This window comes from Pleurodeles waltl, chromosome 7 (genome assembly GCF_031143425.1).
Source record: "Pleurodeles waltl isolate 20211129_DDA chromosome 7, aPleWal1.hap1.20221129, whole genome shotgun sequence".
Classification (NCBI taxonomy): domain Eukaryota; kingdom Metazoa; phylum Chordata; class Amphibia; order Caudata; family Salamandridae; genus Pleurodeles; species Pleurodeles waltl.
In genome coordinates, this window is record NC_090446.1 from 1,370,167,360 (window position 1) to 1,370,192,117 (window position 24,758).

General features: G+C 48.1%; 1 protein-coding gene across 8 annotated transcripts in view; it reads left to right on the forward strand.

The window, feature by feature from the left end:
* Window positions 1-24,758, forward strand: part of FLT3LG (fms related receptor tyrosine kinase 3 ligand) — an 823,185-nt gene that overhangs the window by 722,593 nt on the left and 75,834 nt on the right. For 5 of the 8 annotated variants that reach the window (XM_069200825.1, XM_069200826.1, XM_069200829.1 and 2 more), the window contains one exon: window positions 22,042-22,924. The exons of 2 other annotated variants lie outside the window; for them this stretch is intronic. In XM_069200825.1, coding sequence (XP_069056926.1) covers window positions 22,042-22,146 — 105 coding nt within the window. In that variant the 3' untranslated portion in view covers window positions 22,147-22,924. Of the gene's footprint in view, window positions 1-22,041; window positions 22,929-24,758 lie in introns of those variants that run through there. One more of the 8 variants, XM_069200832.1, reaches the window with a different exon arrangement.

The following is a 24,758-nucleotide window of genomic DNA, read 5'->3' on the forward strand; positions in this document are numbered from 1 at the left end:
CATATCAAATGCCTTGTGTGTGTCCAGGTAGCCCACTTTCAATTGCTTTAAGCAGTGATATAAGCCTATAGAAGGCAATATCATGTGGTCTTTTAAGACTACCACTATCGTGGCCATTCGTGGTCACAGGGTAACTGCCCCATTTTATTAGCCTCAAAGACCATCTGTCTCATGTGTGGGGCTGGCCATGCATTTATGGAGCTCTTTGGGGATACTGTTCGGTATTAGTGCATTCCCTTCCTAAATATCCTCAATTATCTCCTCCTCCCCTATGTCTGAATCGAAGTCCTGTGCCTCCTTGTCTGAATCGAAGTCCTGTGCCTCCTCTTGTGATAGGAGGCAAATGTGCTTTAGGAAGTCTTCTATGCCACTTGAAATGCCTGTTGCAGAGTTGCAGAGGTCGTGGTGATAACTCGCAAATTCTGCTGCTATTTTTATATGTCCTGTAGTTGATGTGTTTCCCAACCTCTGTATTTCCTATACCCAGTTTCGGTCCTCCTCTCTCCTACCCAGCCATGCTAAGAGCTTCCTCGCCTTGTTCGCTACCTCATAGAGTCAGTGCTGCAAGGCCAGGGCAGCGGCTCTTGGTTTGTTCTCCATTAAGTTTTGGCACTCTCATTGTGTGAGCTTCAGTCAATGGCCCCTAGCCTCAGTCCCTTCTCTTTGGAACTCCTCTGCAAGTTATACAATTTCCTGCTCTAATTCAGTAGCTTGCTATTTTTTTTGTTTCCTTGCGCCACTTATTAAAGAGGTGACTTGCTTCCACAGGGTTGCATTGTAGGCCGTCCCATGTTGTAAGCTCAGAGTTTACCATGCCCACTTTTTCCTCAAAATAATGAACAGTGCATTTTCTGAATTCCTCTGTGAGTGTTGGATCCTTTATGCCCATGGTACGCTAAGGACAGCTTCTGTCCCTCTCCTCCTTTCCACCCGAGCCTTGGTCCGTATCAGTGAGTGATATGAGATCCCCCTCACCAATATTCTAGTTTTATTGAATCTCCCCTCCAAACTGTCCAACTTAATCTATACTTGAGAGACTGTTATGTGCTCCGGAGTAGAGTGTGTATTGTCATGTCCTTGGGTTTTGTAGCCTCCAGATGTCTGAGAGCCTCATTGCTTTAAGGAAGCCTGTCTTGGGAGAGTCCCCCACCTTTCCTCTTCATGGTTGTTGTCTGTCTTCCTCATAGCTGACCATGAGGTTGAAATCTCTGCCTAGGTTTAGGGAACTGTGATAGTAAGTCACCCAGAATAGGGTCTTGGGGCGTAGATTTTGAGAGGGTGTGGCGTAACAGCCTGAGCTTACCCCTTCAGAGCTGGGGGAACCAGGTTCGAGTCAGAGTCGGCTCAACATCCCTGATTCTGGGCAAATCATTTAATCTCCCTGTGCCTGAAATTCAGCGCCTTGAGACCCACACAGGTGATTTGCCGCACTTTACAAATCCTGGAATAGGATATTTAATTAGTAGGGCTATTCCCCGTGAGTCAGATGTGTACCCTGAAGGGATGAGGACTTCGTATCCACTCTCTCTAATGCTTTACAGTTGATATTTTTAAATGTGTTTACTCTAACATCCATACATTTTCTGACAGTAAGAACTCATAAGGGGTTGAAGTGAAGTGCGCCTGGGTGCTGACAAGGAGAATTCTCACTGTCAGCAAGTGTACAGATGATTTCGGACACAGGGCTCGAACGAGACTTGGCACTTACCTGGACAGCACAGAGTGTGAAAATTATTTGAACAGATAAGATGCACAAAAAGATCGAGGAGTGCATGATTACTAATATTGTTTACATTTCCTGTAATATCGCCACATCAGACCAATATCACTTAAGATGCCAGGCCACAATGCCTTTCTTTATTTTCCTTTCCATGCTATTTATATTCCAGGACATTACTTAAAATGTTTCCCCAACCCCGCACCCCCGCCCCTGTGCTGTGTACCGTGCAGAGAAGCATGAGGAGGTGTCTCACTGTCTTCTGGGTCCATCAGAGGATCTGGTCTCCCCATTTCCCACTGGGCACCCTGAAAATTGTGGAGCATACTCTGCTTTGACCCATTACCAAGACTCTGTGTGTAATCCCACCCAGCAACTACCCCCTACCCTGCAATCCTGCTGCCCAGGTTTGACGCTACTTGGTTACCTCAACCCGCAGAGTGCTTGTCACCCCAGTTATTCTGTAAATTTATTGGCGTTCTGCCACTCAGACTATACTGAGAGCCTTTGTATCCCCTCTCATCATGGGAACTGCCTAGTGCACACTCCCTCTGTGTCTCCTCCCCACCTCCTTCAATGAGAGTTCATTTTCTCTGCTGTCTCCCCGGCCAAGCGAGTCCAGTCATCTGGAAGGCGAGTCTTGTCTTATCAGAGAGCTCAGGTGCCATTGTATCCCAGCCTGACCATCACCTCCTTGCCTGCTGCTTCCGAGCTGCCCCCACCCTTTACCACACAGCACCAATCACCAAGTCCTCTCTTTTGCCACCAGAGTCTGTTTCTCTACTACTGCCAGGCCCATTATATGAGGCAGAGTTAATCATGATCCTCCGGGAGGCCTCCTCCTCTCCAGAGGCCCACTTCACCACATCAGACCCAGACTCAGGTTTTCATTGTGTTTTGTGACCTACATTCATGGGTGCTGCCCTCCGGACCCAGCTGATCTCCATCCTTCAATCCAGTCCCAGGCCTCATCTGGTGTTGTGAAGTGCAAGACTTCCCTTCCGCCATAATTGCAGTTTAGCCAGGAACATCATCATGTACTTAATATTTCTTTCTTTCTAGGCTTATTTAACTTTATTGAATTTGTGCCTGAGTTTTTGCACCTGTATAGTTGAACCCTGAAGAACTTGACTTCTCCATTTCTGAAGCTAATGTTTTCCCTCCCCCCAGCAGCCTGTAGTATGCTGTCTCTGCCCTGGTGATTGAAGATCCTTGCAGCGATTGTGCACTGGGGGTCCCGACCTGGGCGATAGGATTGGGGCCCATTGGACTCTCGCAAAGGTGAAAACTGAATGAGCCCTTAGGTGTTGCAATGTGTTTAAGATACAGTCTTCCAGAAACCGTTGCACACTGGGCCACTCAGCTTTTTCCAGGACCCCACCACTTTGATGTTGTTGCACCGTGACTGCCATTTATAATCTTCAGGTTTGGCGTGCACCGCTGCACTTTCTTGGAGCAAGTATTGTACCGCTGCACTGATGTCTTTTGTGATGTGTCTGGTTGTGATGATTCTGTCTCCCAATTTTTTAAAAGTCTGCTCATTGGAGGACGGCCTCCACAGTCACCAAGTCCAGTTTGGACTCCAGCGTCTGCTTGAGGTCCTGAAGAGCTTGCATTATGTCCATCATTGAGGGCCCAGATCAATACTGCATGGTCCATGGTCAAAGGTTCTCCACATGTGTGTTTCCTGTCCCACTGCCCTCTACATCGCAAATTGTTTCATCTTGTATTGTTGCATTCTTTATCCCTCTCAGGCCCTCGCCATTGCCATCGTGGAGTCAAAGGCCTAGCGTCTGCCCCAACCCCCACATTTGTATGACCTGGCAGTAGAAAACGTGGTGTTAGTTGCTGCTGCCTATCTGGGGGTGGTAATTGGGATTTCTCCCCTACCCGTTGTCCTTAGTCCATCATCCCCCATGGCCTTTTGGTTTTCCCGTGACCTCCAATCTCACAGTGGCCTCTCCCCAGATTTTTGCAATGTTGGTATATTTTGATGATTGCTTATATATGATGAAATTTAAAAAATCACTCTTAATGAAAATTTCAGAAATGTTTTGTTTGTGAGTGAATATACTAGCAGATACTTTAAGGGGTATTTATAATACCTGAACATATACTGTGGCTTAATTATTTGATATTGGACAAATGAGAGGAAATCAGGTGTATTAAATAGCGTGGTTGTGTGGCTTCACTGTGTACTGCAGATACCACCCTCCCTTAGGACCCTCAGGATTTGTCAAACCTTCAGCTCAACCTTGAGTAGCTGTGGCTCTGAGCAGCAAGGCGTACACAAAGAAACAAGTGTAAAGCATTTAAACATCACCAAAACAATTGAAGAAATTGAAAAGACACCAAAGAAATTCAGCACCAGTTTAAAATTTTTAAAAAATAGACTTTATTTTTGTGTATTTTTAGACAGCACACTGAAAATAGGCATTAGAAGGCTCAAGAGATATAGAATGTACAAGGTATAGTAAATAAAGGTATTTTCACTCAACAACCAACAAGCATTGGCAAATTTCATGAATTGACTAGGTGTAACGTGGTCACTTGGAATCACTTTCAGTGACCAACTACAGTAGGGACCCAGTCAGGGGTACCAGCAACGTCTTCAGACAGTTGCCTCAGCAGGTGAAACAGTCTTCAGTCAGTTCGAGGCACTTCTATCCTTTGCAGGGCTTTCCTGTGGAAGTGGTCCTGATTCAAGGAATGAAGGATGCTTTTAATGTTCAAAGGATGTAAGTGGATATGAAGTGGTCAACGGGGTCTTGCTGTGACTACTCCTCTTTCAGCGAAAGGAATGAGGCAGTCCTGGTCACAGGATTGACATCCCTTGAATTCCCCTTGGTGCTGGCCGAAGTCCAGTAGATGGTGGACTACCTGTTGCCCAGTATCGCATTCACTCCCTCTCTTTGCTGGTTCTACGATGCAGCAAGGCAGTCCTTACTCAGTCCTTCTTCCAGTCGAGCAGAGATCGGAGTTCTTCGTGCCATGGGTGCCCTATTTATATTCAGAAAATGACCTTAGGGTTGCATGCTGTTGGTAGCCAGTGGGCTACTACGTTCCTCCCTTCTTGATGACCACTTCCTGGGAAGTATGGCATCTGGCTACCCAGAATTTACTAGTAAACGGACACTGGAACCCTTGGGCAACTAAAAAGGGCAACTTCTAAAGTTGTACTTTACCCACCAGTGACATTAAATTTGATTTAACCAGTAAATCACATTTAATGCACATATTCTTTGTATACCTTACAGTACCAAATTTAGTAGCCCTAGCCAGAAGTTAGCAGGGCTGAGGTGTCAAGCTGTAACTCTTAACTTGCCAATGGGCTACTACCTTTTCACAGGAAAAATGTAAATTTAGGGTTTTTACTGCTGGAACAAGTTCCACTTTTTAACATAAATCAGCCTGCCTTACGGCTTGTTAGGCCTACCTTAGGGGTGAATTACTGATACTAAAAAGGGAGGTGTGGGCTTTGCCATTACCTTGAATGACAAAGTCGAGTTAGAAATTTAAAACTGTCCTTCTAGTCTGCAGTGGCAGACTGGAAACCTTGTTTTACCTTGTCCTACTCAGGGTGGCACAACAAGTGCTACAGCCCCTGAGGACACTCTAACTTACAGGGCATGGGGACCCCTGGTATCATATACTAAGGTCTTAGAAGTGAGTTAGGGTATACCGATTGCGAGTTTGTCATCAGATTTATAGTGAGGGTTCTGTATGCTATCTTCCTCACACCCTGTAATTGGTCTGTCTCGGACCACAATCATTCAATTTGAACCTGATGTCAGGGCCTCCAATGTTGGTGTCTGTGGTGACCTCTTTATGATCACATCCCTCAACATCTGCCACAGCAGATTCTTACCATTGCTGATCTCAAGGTTGAAGACAGGGAAGGATCCTGAAAAGTGCAAGAAAGTCAAAGGTCAAGAATAGGTAAGGGGCAAGGAAAGAAAGTTTAAAACCGCACCTTCAAATCAAATTGACTAGACTGATGGAAATAAAATACTGTGCTTAACCTTTTCGGTGCGAGCGTCGGCCACTGGCCGACGCCCACACACCCTCCCTGGTGCGGGTCACGACCAGTGGCCGACACCAGGAAGGGTATTAATAAATCAGAGGAATTTTTTTTTTTTTTTAACTCCCCCTGGGAGACACGGAAGCTTCCGTGTCTCCCCCCGCCCCCACCCGCCCCTTTGTGACGTCAGCGCGCCGCGAGGCGCGATGACGTTTCAAAGGTGTTTTCCCCATCGATCGGGGGCCAGGAAACACCACTAGACGCCAGGGATTTCACTTTGGGGGGGGGCGCCCCCCCCGGAAAACAGGGCGCCCCCGGCATAATTTTTATTTAAAAAAAAAAGGTAGGTGCCCCCTGGGGGGGGGGGGGGGGGGGGGGGGGTGCGCGATCTCGCCCCCCAGGGGATTTTTTTTTTTTTCAAAAAAAATAAAAATAAAATGACAGGGGGTCGCCCGTGGGCAGGGTGACCCCCTGTGGGGGCAATATTTTTTTTATAGATGTTGTAGGGTTTCCCTGGGGGCCATTTTGGCCCCCAAGGAAACCATACAACAACTAAAAAAAAATAGGTGTATATATAGATCTATATATATCTATGTAGATAGATATATCTAGGTACATGGATATATCTATAGATATATCTATGTAGATAGATAGATATATATATAGAGGTAGATCAGTATCAATCAAAGAGATTTATAAAGCGCGCTACTCACCCGTGAGGGTCTCAAGGCGCTGGGGGTGGGGGCCCGGGGGGAGGGAAAGGGGCTGGGAGGTTCACTGTTCGAAAAGCCAGGTTTTGAGGCCCTTCCTGAAAAGAAGTAGGTTTTGGGTCTTGCGAAGGTGGGTTGTGAGGGCGTTCCAGGTTTTGGGTGCAAGGTAGGAGAAGGATCTGCCCCCGGTGGTGGTGTGTTTGATGCGGGGGACAGAGGCGAGAGAGAGGTGAGCTGAGCGGACGTTTCGTGTGGGTGTGTGGAAGGTGACTCTCGTTGAGGTAGGCAGGGCCTGTGTTGTGGAGTGATTTGTGTGCGAGGATGAGGATCTTGAAGGTGATCCTTTTGTCAATGGGGAGCCAGTGGAGGGATTTGAGGTGTGGAGAGATGTGTTCGTGTCGGCGGAGGTCGAGGATGAGTCGTGCTGCTGAGTTCTGAATGCGTGTAGTTTGCGCTTGAGTTTTAGAGTGGTGCCGGCGTAGAGGGCGTTTCCGTAATCAAGCCTGCTGCTGATGAGTGCGTGAGTGACAGTTTTTCTGGTCTCTGTGGGGATCCATTTGAATGTTTTTCAGTATACAGAGTGTGTTGAAGCATGAGGAGGTGAGAGCGTTGATTTGTTGGGTCATCGAGAGGGAGGAGTCTAGGATGATGCTGAGGTTGCGTGCGTGGTTGGCGGGGGTGGGTGCAGGGCCTAGCGTGGTGGGCCACCATGAGGGGTCCCAGGTGTTTTTGTGTGGGCCAAAGAGGATTATTTCGGTTTTGCTTGAGTTGAGTTTCAGGTGGTTGGCTGTCATATATATATCACTTTTGTCAATATGTGTGTGGTTCCCCGGGGGGGAAAAGGGTCCGACTTGTCTAGTGGCAGTTTTAGTGCCATAAAGAAGCGCAGAAGGTTTATATGCCTACTGCAAAGAGCAAATCTGTATTTTATGTAAATAGCTGAGTACATTAGTAAAGTCTATGGAGAGATGAAGGGCACTTTTGCTGGGTGGTAATGAGGGAATCCGAGGGGGAGGGAGTGGGAGCACCAATAATGATTGTTGGACTGGGCGCAGGAGGTGCTAAAGACTGTGACGAATGGTATGTGACAAGGTGTTTTTTGAGTGTCTTGAAAGTACGTGCTGATTGAGGGAAGAAGCGCAGGTAAGGTGGCCTCTACTGTTGCACGTATCTCACACACACCATTGATTTTGTGACTGTCTACGTAGGATAGTGTTTTAGAGCAACAGTTTAGCCAATACCAGAGATGGCATCTTGATGGATGACTGCTGCCTGCACTCGGGTTATAGAGGACCGCTCTGACATAGGATCAGAGACTGAGACATCAGATACTGAGACAGCATCTGAGGGATAGGACAATGGCGCAGACTCTGGGAGTGATTTTTCAGTCAGAGGAGTCCCATTCGATAACTCCTCTTCCAGTACATTATGAGGGAGGTGATGAGGACAGTCCTGCTGTCCCTTCGCAAGCTGTTCGTGCAACTGGGTAATAGTGGGTTAGGCCAACCCAGAGAGCAGGTGAATGCGGCGGCAAGCAGAGAGAGAGTGCTCGCTTGGGAGCTCCCCAATTTAGTTCAGCCCCAAATTCCACCACCCAAATCATATTGTGGAGACATCAAAATTATCTATGGCAAAACAAACTGGTTTTGTAAGGCAGGCACCTGTTTTTTTTATCCTGGATTCGGCGGCCATATAGAGAAACACACTAAACCCAAACATTTCTGGAAACTAGACATTCGGGGGAGTCCACAGAGGTGTGACTTGTGTGGATTCCCCAAAGTTTTCTTATCCAGACTACCCTGCAAAGCTGAAATGTTGAAAAAAAACTCATTTTTTCTCGCATTTCTGTCACACAAACTACAGGAATATGCTGGGATCCACAACATTCCTACCACCCAGTGACTTCTCACCTGTCCTGATAAAAACACTACCCCACTTGAGTGCCTACACCTAGTGCCTGTGTCAGGAATGGATCACCCCAGGGTCAACAGCTGCCTCACGTAAGGACCAACATTGACCGTTGTGTGATCTATTCCTGTCGCAGGCACCAGGCCTAACCACACAAGTGGGGTATCATATTTATCGGGAGACTTGGGGGAACGCTAGGTGGAAGGAAATTTGTGGCTCCTCTCAGATTCCAGAACTTTCTGTCACCGAAATGTGAGGAAAACGTGTTATTTTAGCCACATTTTGAGGTTTGCAAAGGATTCTGGGTAACAGAACCTGGTCCGAGCCCCACAAGTCACCTCATCTTGGATTCCCCTGGGTTTCTAGTTTTCAAAAATGTGCTGGTTTGCTAGGTTTCCCCAGGTGCCGGCTGAGCTAGAGGCCAAAATCCACAGGTAGGCACTGTTTTCTATGAAAAAATGTGATGTGTCCACGTTGTGTTTTGGGGCATTTCCTGTCGCGGGCGCTAGGCCTACCCACACAAGTGAGGTATCATTTTTATCGGGAGACTTGGGGGAACGCTGGGTGGAAGGAAATTTGTGGCTCCTCTCAGATTCCAGAACTTTCTGCCACCGAAATGTGAGGAAAACTTGTTTTTTTAGCCACTTTTTGAGGTTTGCAAAGGATTCTGGGTAACAGAACCTGGTCCGAGCCCCGCAAGTCACCCATCCTTGGATTCCCCTAGGTCTCTAGTTTTCAGAAATGCACAGGTTTGGTAGGTTTCCCTAGGTGCCAGCTGAGCTAGAGGCCAAAATCTACAGGTAGGCACTTCGCAAAAAACACCTCTGTTTTCTTCCAAAAATTTGTATGTGTCCACGTTGCGCTTTGGGGCGTTTCCTGTCGCGGGCGCTAGGCCTACCCACACAAGTGAGGTATCATTTTTATCGGGAGACTTGGGGGAACGCTGGGTGGAAGGAAATTTGTGGCTCCCCTCAGATTCCAGAACTTTCTGCCACAGAAATGTGAGGAACATGTGTTTTTTTAGCCAAATTTTGAGGTTTGCAAAGGATTCTGGGTAACAGAACCTGGTCCGAGCCCCGCAAGTCACCCCTCCTTGGGTTCCCCTAGGTCTCTAGTTTTCAGAAATGCACAGGTTTGGTAGGTTTCCCTAGGTGCCGGCTGAGCTAGAGGCCAAAATCTACAGGTAGGCACTTCGCATAAAACACCTCTGTTTCTTCCAAACATTTGGATGTGTCCACGCTGCGCTTTGGGGCGTTTCCTGTCGCGGGCGCTAGGCCTACCCACACAAGTGAGGTATCATTTTTATCGGGAGACTAGGGGGAACGCTGGGTGGAAGGAAATTTGTGGCTCCTCTCAGATTCCAGAACTTTCTGTCAACGAAATGTGAGGAAAACTTGTTTTTTTAGCCACTTTTTGAGGTTTGCAAAGGATTCTGGGTAACAGAACCTGGTCCGAGCCCCGCAAGTCACCCCTCATTGGATTCCCCTAGGTCTCTAGTTTTCAGAAATGCACAGGTTTGGTAGGTTTCCCTAGGTGCTGGCTGAGCTAGAGGCCAAAATCTACAGGTAGGCACTTCGCAAAAAACACCTCTGTTTTCTTCCAAAAATTTGGATGTGTCCACGATGCGCTTTCGGGCGTTTCCTGTCGCGTGCGCTAGGCCTACCCACACAAGTGAGGTATCATTTTTATCAGGAGACTTGGGGGAACGCTGGGTGGAAGGAAATTTGTGGCTCCTCTCAGATTCCAGAACTTTCTGCCACAGAAATGTGAGGAACATGTGTTTTGTTTAGCCAAATTTTGAGGTTTGCAAAGGATTCTGGGTAACAGAACCTGGTCCGAGCCCCGCAAGTCACCCCTCCTTGGATTCCCCTAGGTCTCTAGTTTTCAGAAATGCACAGGTTTGGTATGTTTCCCTAGGTGCCGGCTGAGCTAGAGGCCAAAATCTACAGGTAGGCACTTCGCAAAAAACACCTCTGTTTTCTTCCAAAAATTTGGATGTGTCCACGTTGCGCTTTCGGGCATTTCCTGACGCGGGCGCTAGGCCTACCCACACAAGTGAGGTATCATTTTTATCGGGAGACTTGGGGGAACGCTGGGTGGAAGGAAATCTGTGGCTCCTCTCACATTCCAGAACTTTCTGCCACAGAAATGTGAGGAACATGTGTTTTTTTTAGCCAAATTTTGAGGTTTGCAAAGGATTCGGGGTAACAGAACCTGGTCCGAGCCACACAAGTCACCCCTCCTTGGATTCCCCTAGGTCTCTAGTTTTCAGAAATGCACAGTTTGGTAGGTTTCCCTATGTGCCGCCTGAGCTAGAGGCCAAAATCTACAGGTAGGCACTTTGGGAAAAACAGCTGTGTTTTCTATCAAAAAATAGGATGTGTCCATGTTGTGTTTTGGGGCATTTCCTGTCGCAGGCACTAGGCCTACCCACACAAGTGAGGTATCATTTTTATCGGGAGACTTGGGGGAACATAGAATAGCAAAACAAGTGTTATTGCCCCTTATCTTTCTCTACATTTTTTCCTTCCAAATATAAGAGAGTGTGTAAAAAAGACATCTATTTGAGAAATGCCCTGCAATTCACATGCTAGTATGGGCACCTTGGAATTCAGCGATGTGCAAATAACCACTGCTCCTCAAAACCTTATCTTGATCCCATTTTGGAAATGCAAAGGTTTTCTTGATACCTCTTTTTCACTCTTCATATTTCAGCAAATTAATTGCTGTATACCCAGTATAGAATGAAAACCAACTGCAGGGTGCAGCTCATTTATTGGCTCTGGGTACCTAGGGTTCTTGATGAACCTACAAGCCCTTTATATCCCCGCAACCAGAAGAGTCCAGCAGACAAAACGGTATATTGCTTTCAGAAATCTGACATCGCAGGAAAAAGTTACAGAGTAAAACATAAAGAAAAATGGCTGTTGTTTTCAGCTCAATTTCAATAATTTTTTATTTCAGCTGTTATTTTCTATAGGAAAACCTTGTAGGATCTACACAAATGACCCCTTGCCGAATTCAGAATTTTGTCTAGTTTTTAGAAATGTTTAGCATTCCGGGAGCCAGCATTGGTTTCACACCCATTCCTGTCACTAACTGGAAGGAGGCTGAAAGCACCAAATATAGTAAAAATGGGGTATGTCCCAGTAAAATGCCAAATTTGTGTTGAAAAATATGGTTTTCTGATTCAAGTCTGCCTGTTCCTGAAAGGTGGGAAGATAGTGATTTCAGCACCAGAAACCCTTTGTTGATGGCATTTTCAGGGAAAAAAACACAAGCCTTCTTCGGCAGCCCTTTTTCCCATTTTTTTGGAAAAAACTAAATTTTCACTGTATTTTGGCTATTTTCTTGGTCTCCTCCAGGGGAAACCGCAAACTCTGGGTACCATTAGAATCCCTAGGATGTTGGAAAAAAAGGACGCAAATTTGGCTTGGTTAGCTTATGTGGACAAAAAGTTATGAAGCCCTAAGTGCGAACTACCCCAAATAGCCAAAAAAGGGCTCAGCACAGGGGGGGGGGGGAAGGCCCAGCAGCTAAGGGGTTAAGAGAGAAAGACAGGTTGGCCCTGAAGTATGCAGTGAAGTCCTCTCTAGAGTTAGTGGGTACAGGTTTCAGTTGAAAGTGCCGCAGACATGTTTTCCTGTGACATGAGTGGCTGTACCAGTTTTCGGACAGTGGTGCATAGCTATTTACTGGAGCTGCCCTTCACCAGAAAAGAAATTTATTGACCGAGAGGTCACCAAGGATGTCTGCTCGACTTTAACTGTAACCTTAACACAACAAAAGCTACGGATGCCATTTCAGTAACAAGGGGTCAGTTAGGTAGGCTCACAGAATGGCATAGGTTTTACGCTCCATAGTTCCACCTCACCTTGAAATCTGGTGCCTCAAGATAAAGCAAACAACTCACGTCATGTCTTCAGCTGTAAGTGGGTCGACAAAGATCACAGACAGACTTTTCCTGGCTGCCAAGGGCCTCATGTCATCTTGGATCTTCAACATATTGCTTTGCAGGTTCAGGATGGGGGAACTGCAGAAAGAACTTCATTTGCAATAGACACAGCTGGCCATTGATTAGCAGGACGAAATTTAGGAGTCTGACAGGATGAAAATAGCCCTGGGTGACAACATACCCATCCTTGTGCTTTGCAGTGGTCTTGGATACTCACATGGACGATTGGCAATTAACCCGAGCTCACTACTGGCCAGCTGACTATGGACATAAACCAAAATGTTGCTCCATATCAATGTGCTGGAGAAGCAGGTGGTTACATTTCTTCTGAGAGCATTTGAGGTGCAAATGGCATGAAGGAGAGTGCTGACCATAACAGACAATTCATAACAGTGTGTTATGTGAGGTGGCACCTGCTCATGAGTGGGAGCTGAACTAGACCTGGGGGATGAACTGTTTAACCAGTAGGCTGTCCTAAGAAAAGATCTTCTCATGATCTATCTTTTCATTATGAAGAGAGTATGCAGTGCTTTCAGCTCCAGGTCTCTCTTCTTGTATTTGAGGAATAGGTTAGCCTAAGTCACATTCTGTGAAATGGAGAGTTGTATACAGTAAGTGAGCGCCCTCCAAATGTACATCATCTTTAGAGGTCTTCCTTTTGCCTCCCACTACCCACATGCTTTAAACAATACTACCTTCTTCGGTTCCTTATAAGATTCAGAAAGTACAATTTGTTATGTATGATGTCAGATGAAAAGCAAGGGACTGAAAAGCACCAGTGGGAACATGGCAGGGCAAGGAGCTAGGGGGAAAAATCAGCTCAACTAATTTTAAGGCTTTTATTGGTGATGTGTTGCTTTTGTTTTCCTTTTTTTACTGGAGAATTCTAAGCTTGACATGGAGGCATTTTCAAATAACGTGATTCTATGAAAGAGATTCATGCTGAAGAACCTCCTTTTAGATAAGTAACTTGACCTTGAATCTCACTGAACAAGGACTGGGTTGTGACCATTATCAACTCTTGGAATCACTAGTACATCCTGAACAGACTTCCATTCCCCCTCAATAATTAAAGACAGTGGAGTACAGGCCCATACATGTAGCTCTGAATACATATTTTTAAATGTGGCTTTTGGTGGAAGATGTATGTTTGTGCCTCTATTCCTACACAGATTTCACTGGTCATAGCAGATGCACAATCTAATGTTGACATTTAACACCTTCATGAATATAGGAGCTATTATGGATCCCCCTCAAAGTTGGATAGAAAGATTCTGGCAATTATCTCAAGATAGCAGATGCAGCACTACAAGTAACAGATCCATATTGTTGTAAAACACTTAAACACAAAGACAATCAAGAGAGTCTTTCAGAATTCCACCCACCATTCCCCCCAAATTACTATACTGCACCTCGTATGCATAAGAATACCTGAAGAGTTGGGTCTTTTCCTTGTTTCCTTGACACTTAAAACACATCTGTTCTGCTGAGAATGTTTTTTTTCTGTAAGAACTTGGGGCCAGATGTAGCAAAAATAAAAATTGCGACTCGCAAAATGCGAGTCGCAATATGTATTGCCAGAAAAAAAAACGATCCGATTTTGCGACTCGCAGCCGGACTCGCAACGCAGTGTGCGAGTCCGCAGATTGCGAGGTCGCTTTTTGCGAGTGTGCAAAAAACGAACTCGCAATTAGCGAGTAGGTGTCGCAAATTGCGATTACCTTGAAAATTGCTTGCAGGTGCAGCAGAACACTCCAGAAAGCACACCAGAACACTCTGGAAACACTTCCTGGCACATGATGATGACATCACAGCCAGGAAGTTTACAAATACACCTAGGAGGAGGGAGGACCACACCCTTTTATAACTGCCAGTCTTCACACAGAACAAACAGCAGCTGCCATGGAGGGAACCCCAAGAAAGAGGAAGCTCAAATTTTCTGAGAGGGAGCTGGAGGTGCTGACAGAGGAATGCTGTCAGCACCATGATGAGCTTTTTGGGAGAGCAGCCCTCAATGTTCCTGAGGCCACAAAAAAACTACTCTGGCAGGACATTCAGGATAAAATCAATTCCCTGGGTGTGAGCCACAGGACAATCGAGGACATTAACCCCTTCGCTGCCAGGCCTTTTCCCCCTCCTGTGCCGGGCCTTTTTTTGCCTATTTGGGGCAGTTCGCGCTTAGGCCCTCATAACTTTTTGTCCACATAAGCTAACCAAGCCAAATTTGCGTCCTTTTTTTCCAACATCCTAGGGATTCTAGAGGTACCCAGACTTTGTGGGTTCCCTTGAAGGAGGCCAAGAAATTGGCCAAAATACAGTGAAAATTTCGTTTTTTTCAAAAAAAATTGGAAAAAGTGGCTGCAGAAGAAGGCTTGTGGTTTTTCCCCTGAAAATGGCATCAACAAAGGGTTTGCGGTGCTAAACTCAGCAGCTTCCCAGCTTTCAGGAACAGGCAGACTTGAATCAGAAAACCCAATTTTTCAACACAATTTTGGCATTTTACTGGGGCATTCCCCATTTGTGCAATTTTTTGTGCTTTCAGCCTCCTTCCAGTCAGTGACAGGAATGGTCATGAAACCAATGCTGGATCCCAGAAACCTAAACATTTCTGAAAAGTAGACAAAATTCTGAATTCAGCAAGGGGTCATTTGTGTAGATCCTACAAGGGTTTCCTACAGAAAATAACAGCTGAAAAAGAAAAATATTGAAATTGAGGTGAAAAAAACATCAATTTTTCTCTACGTTTTACTCTGTAACTTTTCCCTGCAATGTCAGATTATCGAAAGCAATATACCGTTACGTCTGCTGGACTCCTCTGGTTGCGGGGATATATAGGGTTTGTAGGTTCATCAAGAACCCGAGGAACCCAGAGCCAATAAATGAGCTGCACCCTGCAGTGCGTTTTCATTCTATACCGGGTATACAGCAATTCATTTGCTGAAATATAAGGAGTAAAAAATTGCTATCAAGAAAACCTTTGCATTTCCAAAAAGGGCACAAGATAAGGTGTTGAGGAGCAGTGGTTATTTGCACATCTCTGAATTCCGGGGTGACCATAGTAGCACGTGAATTACAGGGAATTTCTCAAATAGATGTCTTTTTTACACACACTCCTATATTTGGAAGGAAAAAATGTAGAGAAAGACAAGGGGCAATAGTACTTGTTTTGCTAATCTATGTTCCCCCAAGTCTCCCGATAAAAATGGTACCTCACTTGTGTGGGTAGGCCTAGCACCCGCGACAGGATATGCCCCAAAACACAACGTGGACACATCACAGAAAACAGAGCTGTTTTTAGCAAAGTGACTACCTGTAGATTTTGGCCTCTAGCTCAGCCGCCACCTAGGGAAACCTACCAAACCTGTGCATTTCTGAAAACTAGAGACCTAGGGGAATCCAAGGAGGGGTGACTTGTGTGGCTCGGACCAGGTTCTGTTACCCAGAATCCTTTGCAAACCTCAAAATTTGGCTAAAAAAACACATGTTCCTCATATTTCTGTGGCAGAAAGTTCTGGAATCTGAGAGGAGCCACAAATTTCCTTCCACCCAGCGTTCCCCTACGTCTCCCGATAAAAATGATACCTCACTTGTGTGGGTAGGCCTAGCACCCGCGACAGGATATGCCCCAAAACACAACGTGGACACATCACAGAAAACAGAGCTGTTTTTAGCAAAGTGACTACCTGTAGATTTTGGCCTCTAGCTCAGCCGCCACCTAGGGAAACCTACCAAACCTGTGCATTTCTGAAAACTAGAGACCTAGGGGAATCCAAGGAGGGGTGACTTGTGTGGCTCGGACCAGGTTCTGTTACCCAGAATCCTTTGCAAACCTCAAAATTTGGCTAAAAAAACACATGTTCCTCACATTTCTGTGGCAGAAAGTTCTGGAATCTGAGAGGAGCCACAAATTTCCTTCCACCCAGCGTTCCCCCACGTCTCCCGATAAAAATGATACCTCACTTGTGTGGGTAGGCCTAGCGCCCGCGACAGGATATGCCCCAAAACACAACGTGGACATATCACAGAAAACAGAGCTGTTTTTAGCAAAGTGACTACCTGTAGATTTTGGCCTCTAGCTCAGCCGCCACCTAGGGAAACCTACCAAACCTGTGCATTTCTGAAAACTAGAGACCTAGGGGAATCCAAGGAGGGGTGACTTGCGGGGCTCGGACCAGGTTCTGTTACCCAGAATCCTTTGCAAACCTCAAAATTTGGCTAAAAAAACACATGTTCCTCACATTTCTGTGGCAGAAAGTTCTGGAATCTGAGAGGAGCCACAAATTTCCTTCCACCCAGCGTTCCCCCACGTCTCCCGATAAAAATGATACCCCACTTGTGTGGGTAGGCCTAGCGCCCGCGACAGGATATGCCCCAAAACACAACGTGGACATATCACAGAAAACAGAGCTGTTTTTAGCAAAGTGACTACCTGTAGATTTTGGCCTCTAGCTCAGCCGCCACCTAGGGAAACCTACCAAACCTGTGCATTTCTGAAAACTAGAGACCTAGGGGAATCCAAGGAGGGGTGACTTGCGGGGCTCGGACCAGGTTCTGTTACCCAGAATCCTTTGCAAATCTCAAAATTTGGCTAAAAAAACACATGTTCCTCACATTTCTGTGGCAGAAAGTTCTGGAATCTGAGAGGAGCCACAAATTTCCTTCCACCCAGCGTTCCCCCACGTCTCCCGATAAAAATGATACCTCACTTGTGTGGGTAGGCCTAGCGCCCGCGACAGGATATGCCCCAAAACACAACGTGGACATATCACAGAAAACAGAGCTGTTTTTAGCAAAGTGACTACCTGTAGATTTTGGCCTCTAGCTCAGCCGTCACCTAGGGAAACCTACCAAACCTGTGCATTTCTGAAAACTAGAGACCTAGGGGAATCCAAGGAGGGGTGACTTGTGTGGCTCGGACCAGGTTCTGTTACCCAGAATCCTTTGCAAACCTCAAAATTTGGCTAAAAAAACACATGTCCCTCACATTTCTGTGGCAGAAAGTTCTGGAATCTGAGAGGAGCTACAAATTTCCTTCCACCCAGCGTTCCCCCAAGTCTCCCGATAAAAATGATACCTCACTTGCGTGGGTAGGCCTAGCGCCGGCGACAGGAAACACCCCAAAGCGCAACGTGGACACATCCTAAATTTTGGAAAAAAAACAGAGGTGTTTTTTGCGAAGTGCCTACCTGTAGATTTTGGCCTCTAGCTCAGCCGGCACCTAGGGAAACCTACCAAACCTGTGCATTTCTGAAAACTAGAGACCTAGGGGAATCCAAGGAGGGGTGACTTGCGGGGCTCGGACCAGGTTCTGTTACCCAGAATCCTTTGCAAACCTCAAAATTTGGCTAAAAAAACACATGTCCCTCACATTTCTGTGGCAGAAAGTTCTGGTATCTGAGAGGAGCTACAAATTTCCTTCCACCCAGCGTTCCCCCAAGTCTCCCGATAAAAATGATACCTCACTTGCGTGGGTAGGCCTAGCGCCGGCGACAGGAAACACCCCAAAGCGCAACGTGGACACATCCTAAATTTTGGAGAAAAACAGAGGTGTTTTTTGCGAAGTGCCTACCTGTAGATTTTGGCCTCTAGCTCAGCCGGCACCTAGGGAAACCTACCAAACCTGTGCATTTCTGAAAACTAGAGACCTAGGGGAATCCAAGGAGGGGTGACTTGCGGGGCTCGGACCAGGTTCTGTTACCCAGAATCCTTTGCAAACCTCAAAATTTGGCTAAAAATACACATGTTACTCACATTTCTGTGGCAGAAAGTTCTGGAATCTGAGAGGAGCCACAAATTTCCTTCTACCCAGCGTTCCCCCAAGTCTCCCGATAAAAATGATACCTCACTTGTGTGGGTAGGACTAGCGCCCACGAAAGGAAAGGGCCCAAAACACAACGTGGACACATCACATTTTTTTATAAAAAGCAGTGCCTACCTGTGGATTTTGGCCTGTAGCTCAGCCGACACCTGAGGAAACCTAGCAAACCAGTGCATTTTTGAAAACTAGAAACCCAGGGGAATCCAAGATGGGGTGACTTGCGGGGCTCTGACCAGGTTATGTTACCCAGAATCCTTTGCAAACATCAAAATTTGGCCCAAAAAACACTTTTTCCTCTCATTTCGGTGACAGAAAGTTCTGGAATCTGAGAGGAGCCACAAATTTCCTTCCACCCAGCGTTCCCCTAAGTCTCTAGATAAAAATGGTACATCACTTCTGTGGGTAGGCCTAGCGCCCACAAAAGGAAATGGCCCAAAACACAACGTGGACACAACATATTTTTTCACAGAAAACAGAGGTGTTTTTTGCAAGGTGCCTACCTGTGGTGTTTGGCCTGTAGCTCAGCCGGCCCCAGGGGGGGGGGGCAGAAACGCCCTAAAATAAATTTGCCCCCCCAACCTCCACCCTCCCCCGCCGGGAGCGACCCTTGCCTACGGGGTCGCTCCCCCTGCGTGACATTGGCACCAAAAAACAAATCCCCGGTGCCTAGTGGTTTCTGCCCCCTTGGGGGCAGGTTGACCTAAACTCAGCCAATCTGCCCCCAAGGGGGGCAGAAATGGCCTAAATACAATTTGTCCCCCAGGGGAGCGACTTTTGCCTGATGGGTCGCTCCCCATCTCTAAAAAAAAAAAAACAAAGAAAAAAAAGAAAAATTCCCCTGGCGCCTAGAGGTTTCTGCCCCCCGGGGGGGCAGAAATGGCCTAAAATAAATTTACCCCCCCAACACCCACCCCCCCGGGGGGGGGGCCTTGCCTACGGGGTCGCTCCCCCTGCGTGACATTGGCGCCAAAAAACAAATCCCCGGTGCCTAGTGGTTTCTGCCCCCTTGGGGGCAGATTGACCTAAAATTGGCCAATCTGCCCCCAGGGGGGCAGAAATGGTCTAAATACAATTTGCCCCCCCAGGGGAGCGACCCTTGCCTGATGGGTCGCTCCCCATCTCTAAAATAAGAAACAACAAAAAAAAAAAACAACAAAAAAAAATTGCCCTGGCGCCTAGAGTGTTCTGCCCCCCCCCGGGGGCAGTTCGGCCTAATAATAGACCGATCTGTCCCTCGGGGGGCAGAAATGGCCTAAAATAATTTTGCCCCCCCAACCCCCCCCCCCCCCCCGGGAGCGACCCTTGCCGACGGGGTCGCTCCCCCTGCGTGACATTGGCGCCAAAAAACAAATCCCCGGTGCCTAGTGGTTTCTGCCCCCTTGGTGGCAGATTGACCTAAAATTGGCCAATCTGCCCCCAGGGGGGCAGAAATGGTCTAAATACAATTTGCCCCCCCAGGGGAGCGACCCTTGCCTGATGGGTCGCTCCCCATCTCTAAAAAAAGAAACAACAAAAAAAAAAACACAAAAAAAAAATTGCCCTGGCGCCTAGAGTGTTCTGCCCCCCCCCCCCCCGGGGGCAGTTCGGCCTAATAATAGGCCGATCTGTCCCCCGGGGGGGCAGAAATGGCCTAAAATAAATTTGCCCCCCCCGTCCCCCAACCCCCCCCCCCCCCCCCGGGAGCGACCCTTGCCTACGGGGTCGCTCCCCCTGCGTGACATTGGCGCCAAAAAACAAATCCCCGGTGCCTAGTGGTTTCTGCCCCCTTGGTGGCAGATTGACCTAAAATTGGCCAATCTGCCCCCAGGGGGGCAGAAATGGTCTAAATACAATTTGCCCCCCCAGGGGAGCGACCCTTGCCTGATGGGTCGCTCCCCATCTCTAAAAAAAGAAACAACAAAAAAAAAAACACAAAAAAAAAATTGCCCTGGCGCCTAGAGTGTTCTGCCCCCCCCCCCCCGGGGGCAGTTCGGCCTAATAATAGGCCGATCTGTCCCCCGGGGGGGCAGAAATGGCCTAAAATAAATTTGCCCCCCCCGTCCCCCAACCCCCCCCCCCCCCCCCCGGGAGCGACCCTTGCCTACGGGGTCGCTCCCCCTGCGTGACATTGGCGCCAAAAAACAAATCCCCGGTGCCTAGTGGTTTCTGCCCCCTTGGTGGCAGATTGACCTAAAATTGGCCAATCTGCCCCCAGGGGGGCAGAAATGGTCTAAATACAATTTGCCCCCCCAGGGGAGCGACCCTTGCCTGATGGGTCGCTCCCCATCTCTAAAAAAAGAAACAACAAAAAAAAAAACACAAAAAAAAAATTGCCCTGGCGCCTAGAGTGTTCTGCCCCCCCCCCCCCCCCCCGGGGGCAGTTCGGCCTAATAATAGGCCGATCTGTCCCCCAGGGGGGCAGAAATGGTCTAAATACAATTTGCCCCCCAGGGGAGCGACCCTTGCCTGATGGGTCGCTCCCCATCTCTAAAAAAAAAAAAAAGAACAAAAAAAAAAAAAAACACAAAAAAAAAATTTGCCCTGGCGCCTAGAGGTTTCTTCCCCCCCTGGGGGCAGATCGGCCTAATAATAGGCCGATCTGCCCCCAGGGGGGGCAGAAAAGGCCTTCCCAAAAAATTGCCCCCCCTGGGAGCGACCCTTGCCAAAGGGGTCGCTTTGTTGCGTGACATTCGCGCGCAAAAACAAACTCCCTGGTGTCTAATGGTTTCTGCCCCCCTTGGGGGCAGATTGGCCTTATCAAAATAGGCCAATCTGCCCCCAAGGGGGGCAGAAATGGCCTAAATATATATTGCCCCGTAGGGGAGCGACCCTTGCCTAAGGGATCGCTCCCCACCTAAAAAAAAAGAATTCATCACAAAAAAAAAAATACTAAAAAAAATGGTCCCTGGTGCCTAGAGGTTTCTGCCCCCCCTGGGGGCAGATCGGCCTAATAATAGGCCAATCTGCCCCCAGGGGGGGCAGAAAAGGCCTTCCTAAAAAAATGCCCCCCTGGGAGCGACCCTTGCCCAAGGGGTCGCTCCCTTTTGCCAATTTCAAGAAAAAAAAAAAAATCCCTGGTGTCTAGTGGGGTTTCAAAAGCCGGATTGCAAGCAATCCGGCTTTTGAAACCTGTGAGAGACTTCAAAGGGAAGGAAATACATTTCCTTCCCTTTGAAGCCTCTCGGGGCCTCCCCCATGGGATTGAAAAAGAAATGCAAAAGCATTTCTTTTTCAATCGCGCTGGAAGCTCTGCTTCCAGCGCGATGGGGGAGACCCTGTGACTAATCAGTGCGCGCTCGCGCGCTGACGTCACAGGGGGGGTTGGGGGGGTCGGGGGTGGGAGGGGAAGGGCTTCCCCTTCCATCCCTGACTTGGAGGGGTGGGGGGGAACCCCACAGAGGGAGCGAGAACGCTCCCTCTGGGCTCTGTGCACAGGACGTAATGGTTACGTCCTGGGCACAGCAGCACTGTGCCTCAGGACGTAACCATTACGTCCTGGGCACAGAAGGGGTTAAGAAGAGGTGGTATGACCTCTGCTCCCGGACCAAGGAGAGGGTAGCTGAAAGGCTCCGGGAGATGAGAGGCACAGGAGGGGGACCATCATCTGTGCCACCACCCACATCCCTGGAAGAAAGGGTGGAAGAAACATTGGAGCAGGAGGCAGTTTGTGGATTTGGGGACCTGGACACCTCAGAACCCAGCACATCAACCGGTGAGTACCATGTGATAAGCCTGTACCCATATCAATGCCATACCCCCACCCACCATGTACACAGGTGCATGCACAACCAAAATAGCTCCATTTCAGGGTAGAAATTGCCAGAATGATGCATTATGGGAAATGTAGTCAAACAGGCAGTTCCTAGGCAAATGTTTATTAGGATGTGTGCAATAGATAGTAGACACTGACAGTCTGTTCCCCATGTCCCACAGGTCTCCAGCAAGACACCCCCGACACCCCAAGCACCCAGGCCCAGGAGGACACCCCAGGACCCGCCAGCACCCCCACCTGCATGGTCAGCAGCATCCCTGCACTAGCCACACCTGCTGCAACAATCACGCAAGAAGCTGCCCCAGCAACAGGCAGGGAGGACACAGGTGGGAGCACAGGGCAGCCACCGCTGTGCAGGCGTCGCAGGTCAAGACCATCTGGGCTGCAGTCTGCATCCGGGATACTTCCTCCAACCACCAGTGAGGCACATCTGCTGCGTGGTCAGCGCCTGCAGAACAGAATTTTGGGCAGGATTAGTGGTGTGCTGCACCGCTTTGTGCGAAACAACCATGCAAGCATGCAGCACCTCAACAGACGCATGGACATGATGTGCCAGAACACTGGGGACCTTGCCCTTGCCATTAGGGAACTGGCGGGAGGACTGCTGGCCCAGGCAGAGGCTGGGCGGCGCAGAGATCGGCAGATAATGCACAGACTGGACAGGATGGCCACATCGATCGGCAGGCTCGCCATGAATACAACAGGCCGGTCGAGGAGGACAGTTGGGCTGCAAGTAGAGATGGGCCATTTTGCTGGGGATGTTGCCAGGGGCCTGGGACGTCTCACCCACATCATTGAACTTATGGAGACACAGGAAATGTCGAGGGCCACAGGGGCAACACCCCAAGACAGTGAGGAGGGCTCAACAGTGAGCAGTGTCTCTGCCACTGACAGCAGGGTGCTCAGGAGTGGTAGGCAGAGCACCACGGACGCAGCAGGGACCAGCCAGGCTGGCAGGAGGGGCAGAAGATCATAGAGAACACCCAGGACCATTAAATGTGGCACATGGCGTTAATGTGCCACATGACTGGTTGGCATTTTCCTGCCCATGGACAATTTCGACTTGTATATAGTTTCTTAATTACAGTAATAAAACAGTTATTTTTGTTCCACTTAACAAATGGAGTTTTTGGTCAATAGGTGAGTATGGTGGGAGTTGACACGTACCGTCCAAAATATTGTGTTGCAATGTGTTCCCGTCTCAGTCTGCCTTGATTAGCTAGACTCCTATCCCCATGATGGCGATGTGGTTGTTCTTGCTCTTCATCATCAGGATCTGGGTCTGCAGGGGTGAGAGGTAGCCCACGTCGGGTGGCTATGTTGTGGAGGATGGCGCATGCGACCACAATTTTGAATGCGGTAATGGGGGTGTATTGGAGGGCGCCTCCACTGCGGTGGAGGCATCTGAATCTTGCCTTCAGGAGTCCGAAGGTGCGCTCTATCAGGTTCCTGGTCCTTTTATGCGCACTGTTGTATTGCCTCTCTGATTCAGTGCTGGGTGTTAAAAACGGAGTCATGATCCAAGGCCTGAGAGCATAGGCACTGTCACCTGTTGGGCACAAAAGTACACTGTTAGGAAGTCCAGATAGTCGTGCACAGTGACCTGTGTGTATGTCTGCAAGTGTCTGTGGCTCTACCTAGGAGGTAACCATCTCCGAATTCCCCACGTTCCAGGCGTTGATGTATCCCACTATGCCTAAAAATGTATGAGTCATGGGTACTGACTGGAAACTTAGCTACGATGTCCGTGATGACATAATGGGCATCACAAACAACCTGTATGTTGAGTGAGTGGGTACACTTTCTGTTGCGGAAAATGTGTTCCAGATTTGCAGGGGGGCATATTTGAATGTGTGTCCCATCTACACACCCTATGACATGGGGAAAGTGGGCAATCCTGTATAAGTCCAGCTTGGTGCTGTTCATTTCTGCCTCATTCCTTGGTAAGTATATGAAGTGAGACATGTGCGTGACTAAGGCATCTAGGAAGGCCCTGAGGAACCTTGACACTGCACTTTGGGATACCCCACCTGCCACAGCAATGACCCCCTGATAGCTCCCTGAGGCCAAGAGGTGCAGTGAGCATAGTACTTGCACATGCGTAGGAATGGCGCAGCCACGCAGAGTCTGGTGTTCTAGCTGTGGTTTGAGTAAATCTATTAATTCTAGAATGGCTGCGCTGCTAAGGCGGTATTTGTCATAGATCTCCTCTTCAGTTTGCTGAAAAAGAGTCTGCCTGGTTCTATATATCTTCTCCTGTCTGTGGCCCCTCCTCCTCCTCTGCTGGGCTGCGTAGACTCTCCTCCTCACTGCTATCAGGTATATCTCCGCCATCTTGAGTAACCCAGATGGCTTCTGGGTCCCCTTTTATACTTTGGTAATGGTTACCACCTGCTCTGAGTTAGTGGTAAATGGGACATGCAAACTGGGCTTTTTGCGACTAGTCGCAATTTGCGAGTTGCAATTGCATAAGGTTTGCGACTCGCAAATTGCGACTTGCTATTTGCGGGTCTCAAAATGGGGTCGCAACGGATGCGACTCGCAAACGGGTCCCATCGCTTTTTGCGAGTCGGAAATGGGCTTTTTGCATCCCATTTCCGATTTTGCACTGTCGCAAATTGCGATTCTGCCCGTTTGCGAGTCGCAAACCTTTGGTACATCTGGCCCTTGGTGACAAACACATGCTGTGCTCATAAGACTTTTTTGTTTAATTGCCTTCCTCCAAGGAAACTGCCAAACATTGCTGAACCCTGAAACTCTCAATACCAGCTAATATCAGGTCCTTGTACATTCGCGAAGGTCACAGTTGCCTTGGTAGCTATTCTTAATGGGGATGGTCTACAAATTCATCTTAATGGGGATGGTATACAAATTCAGC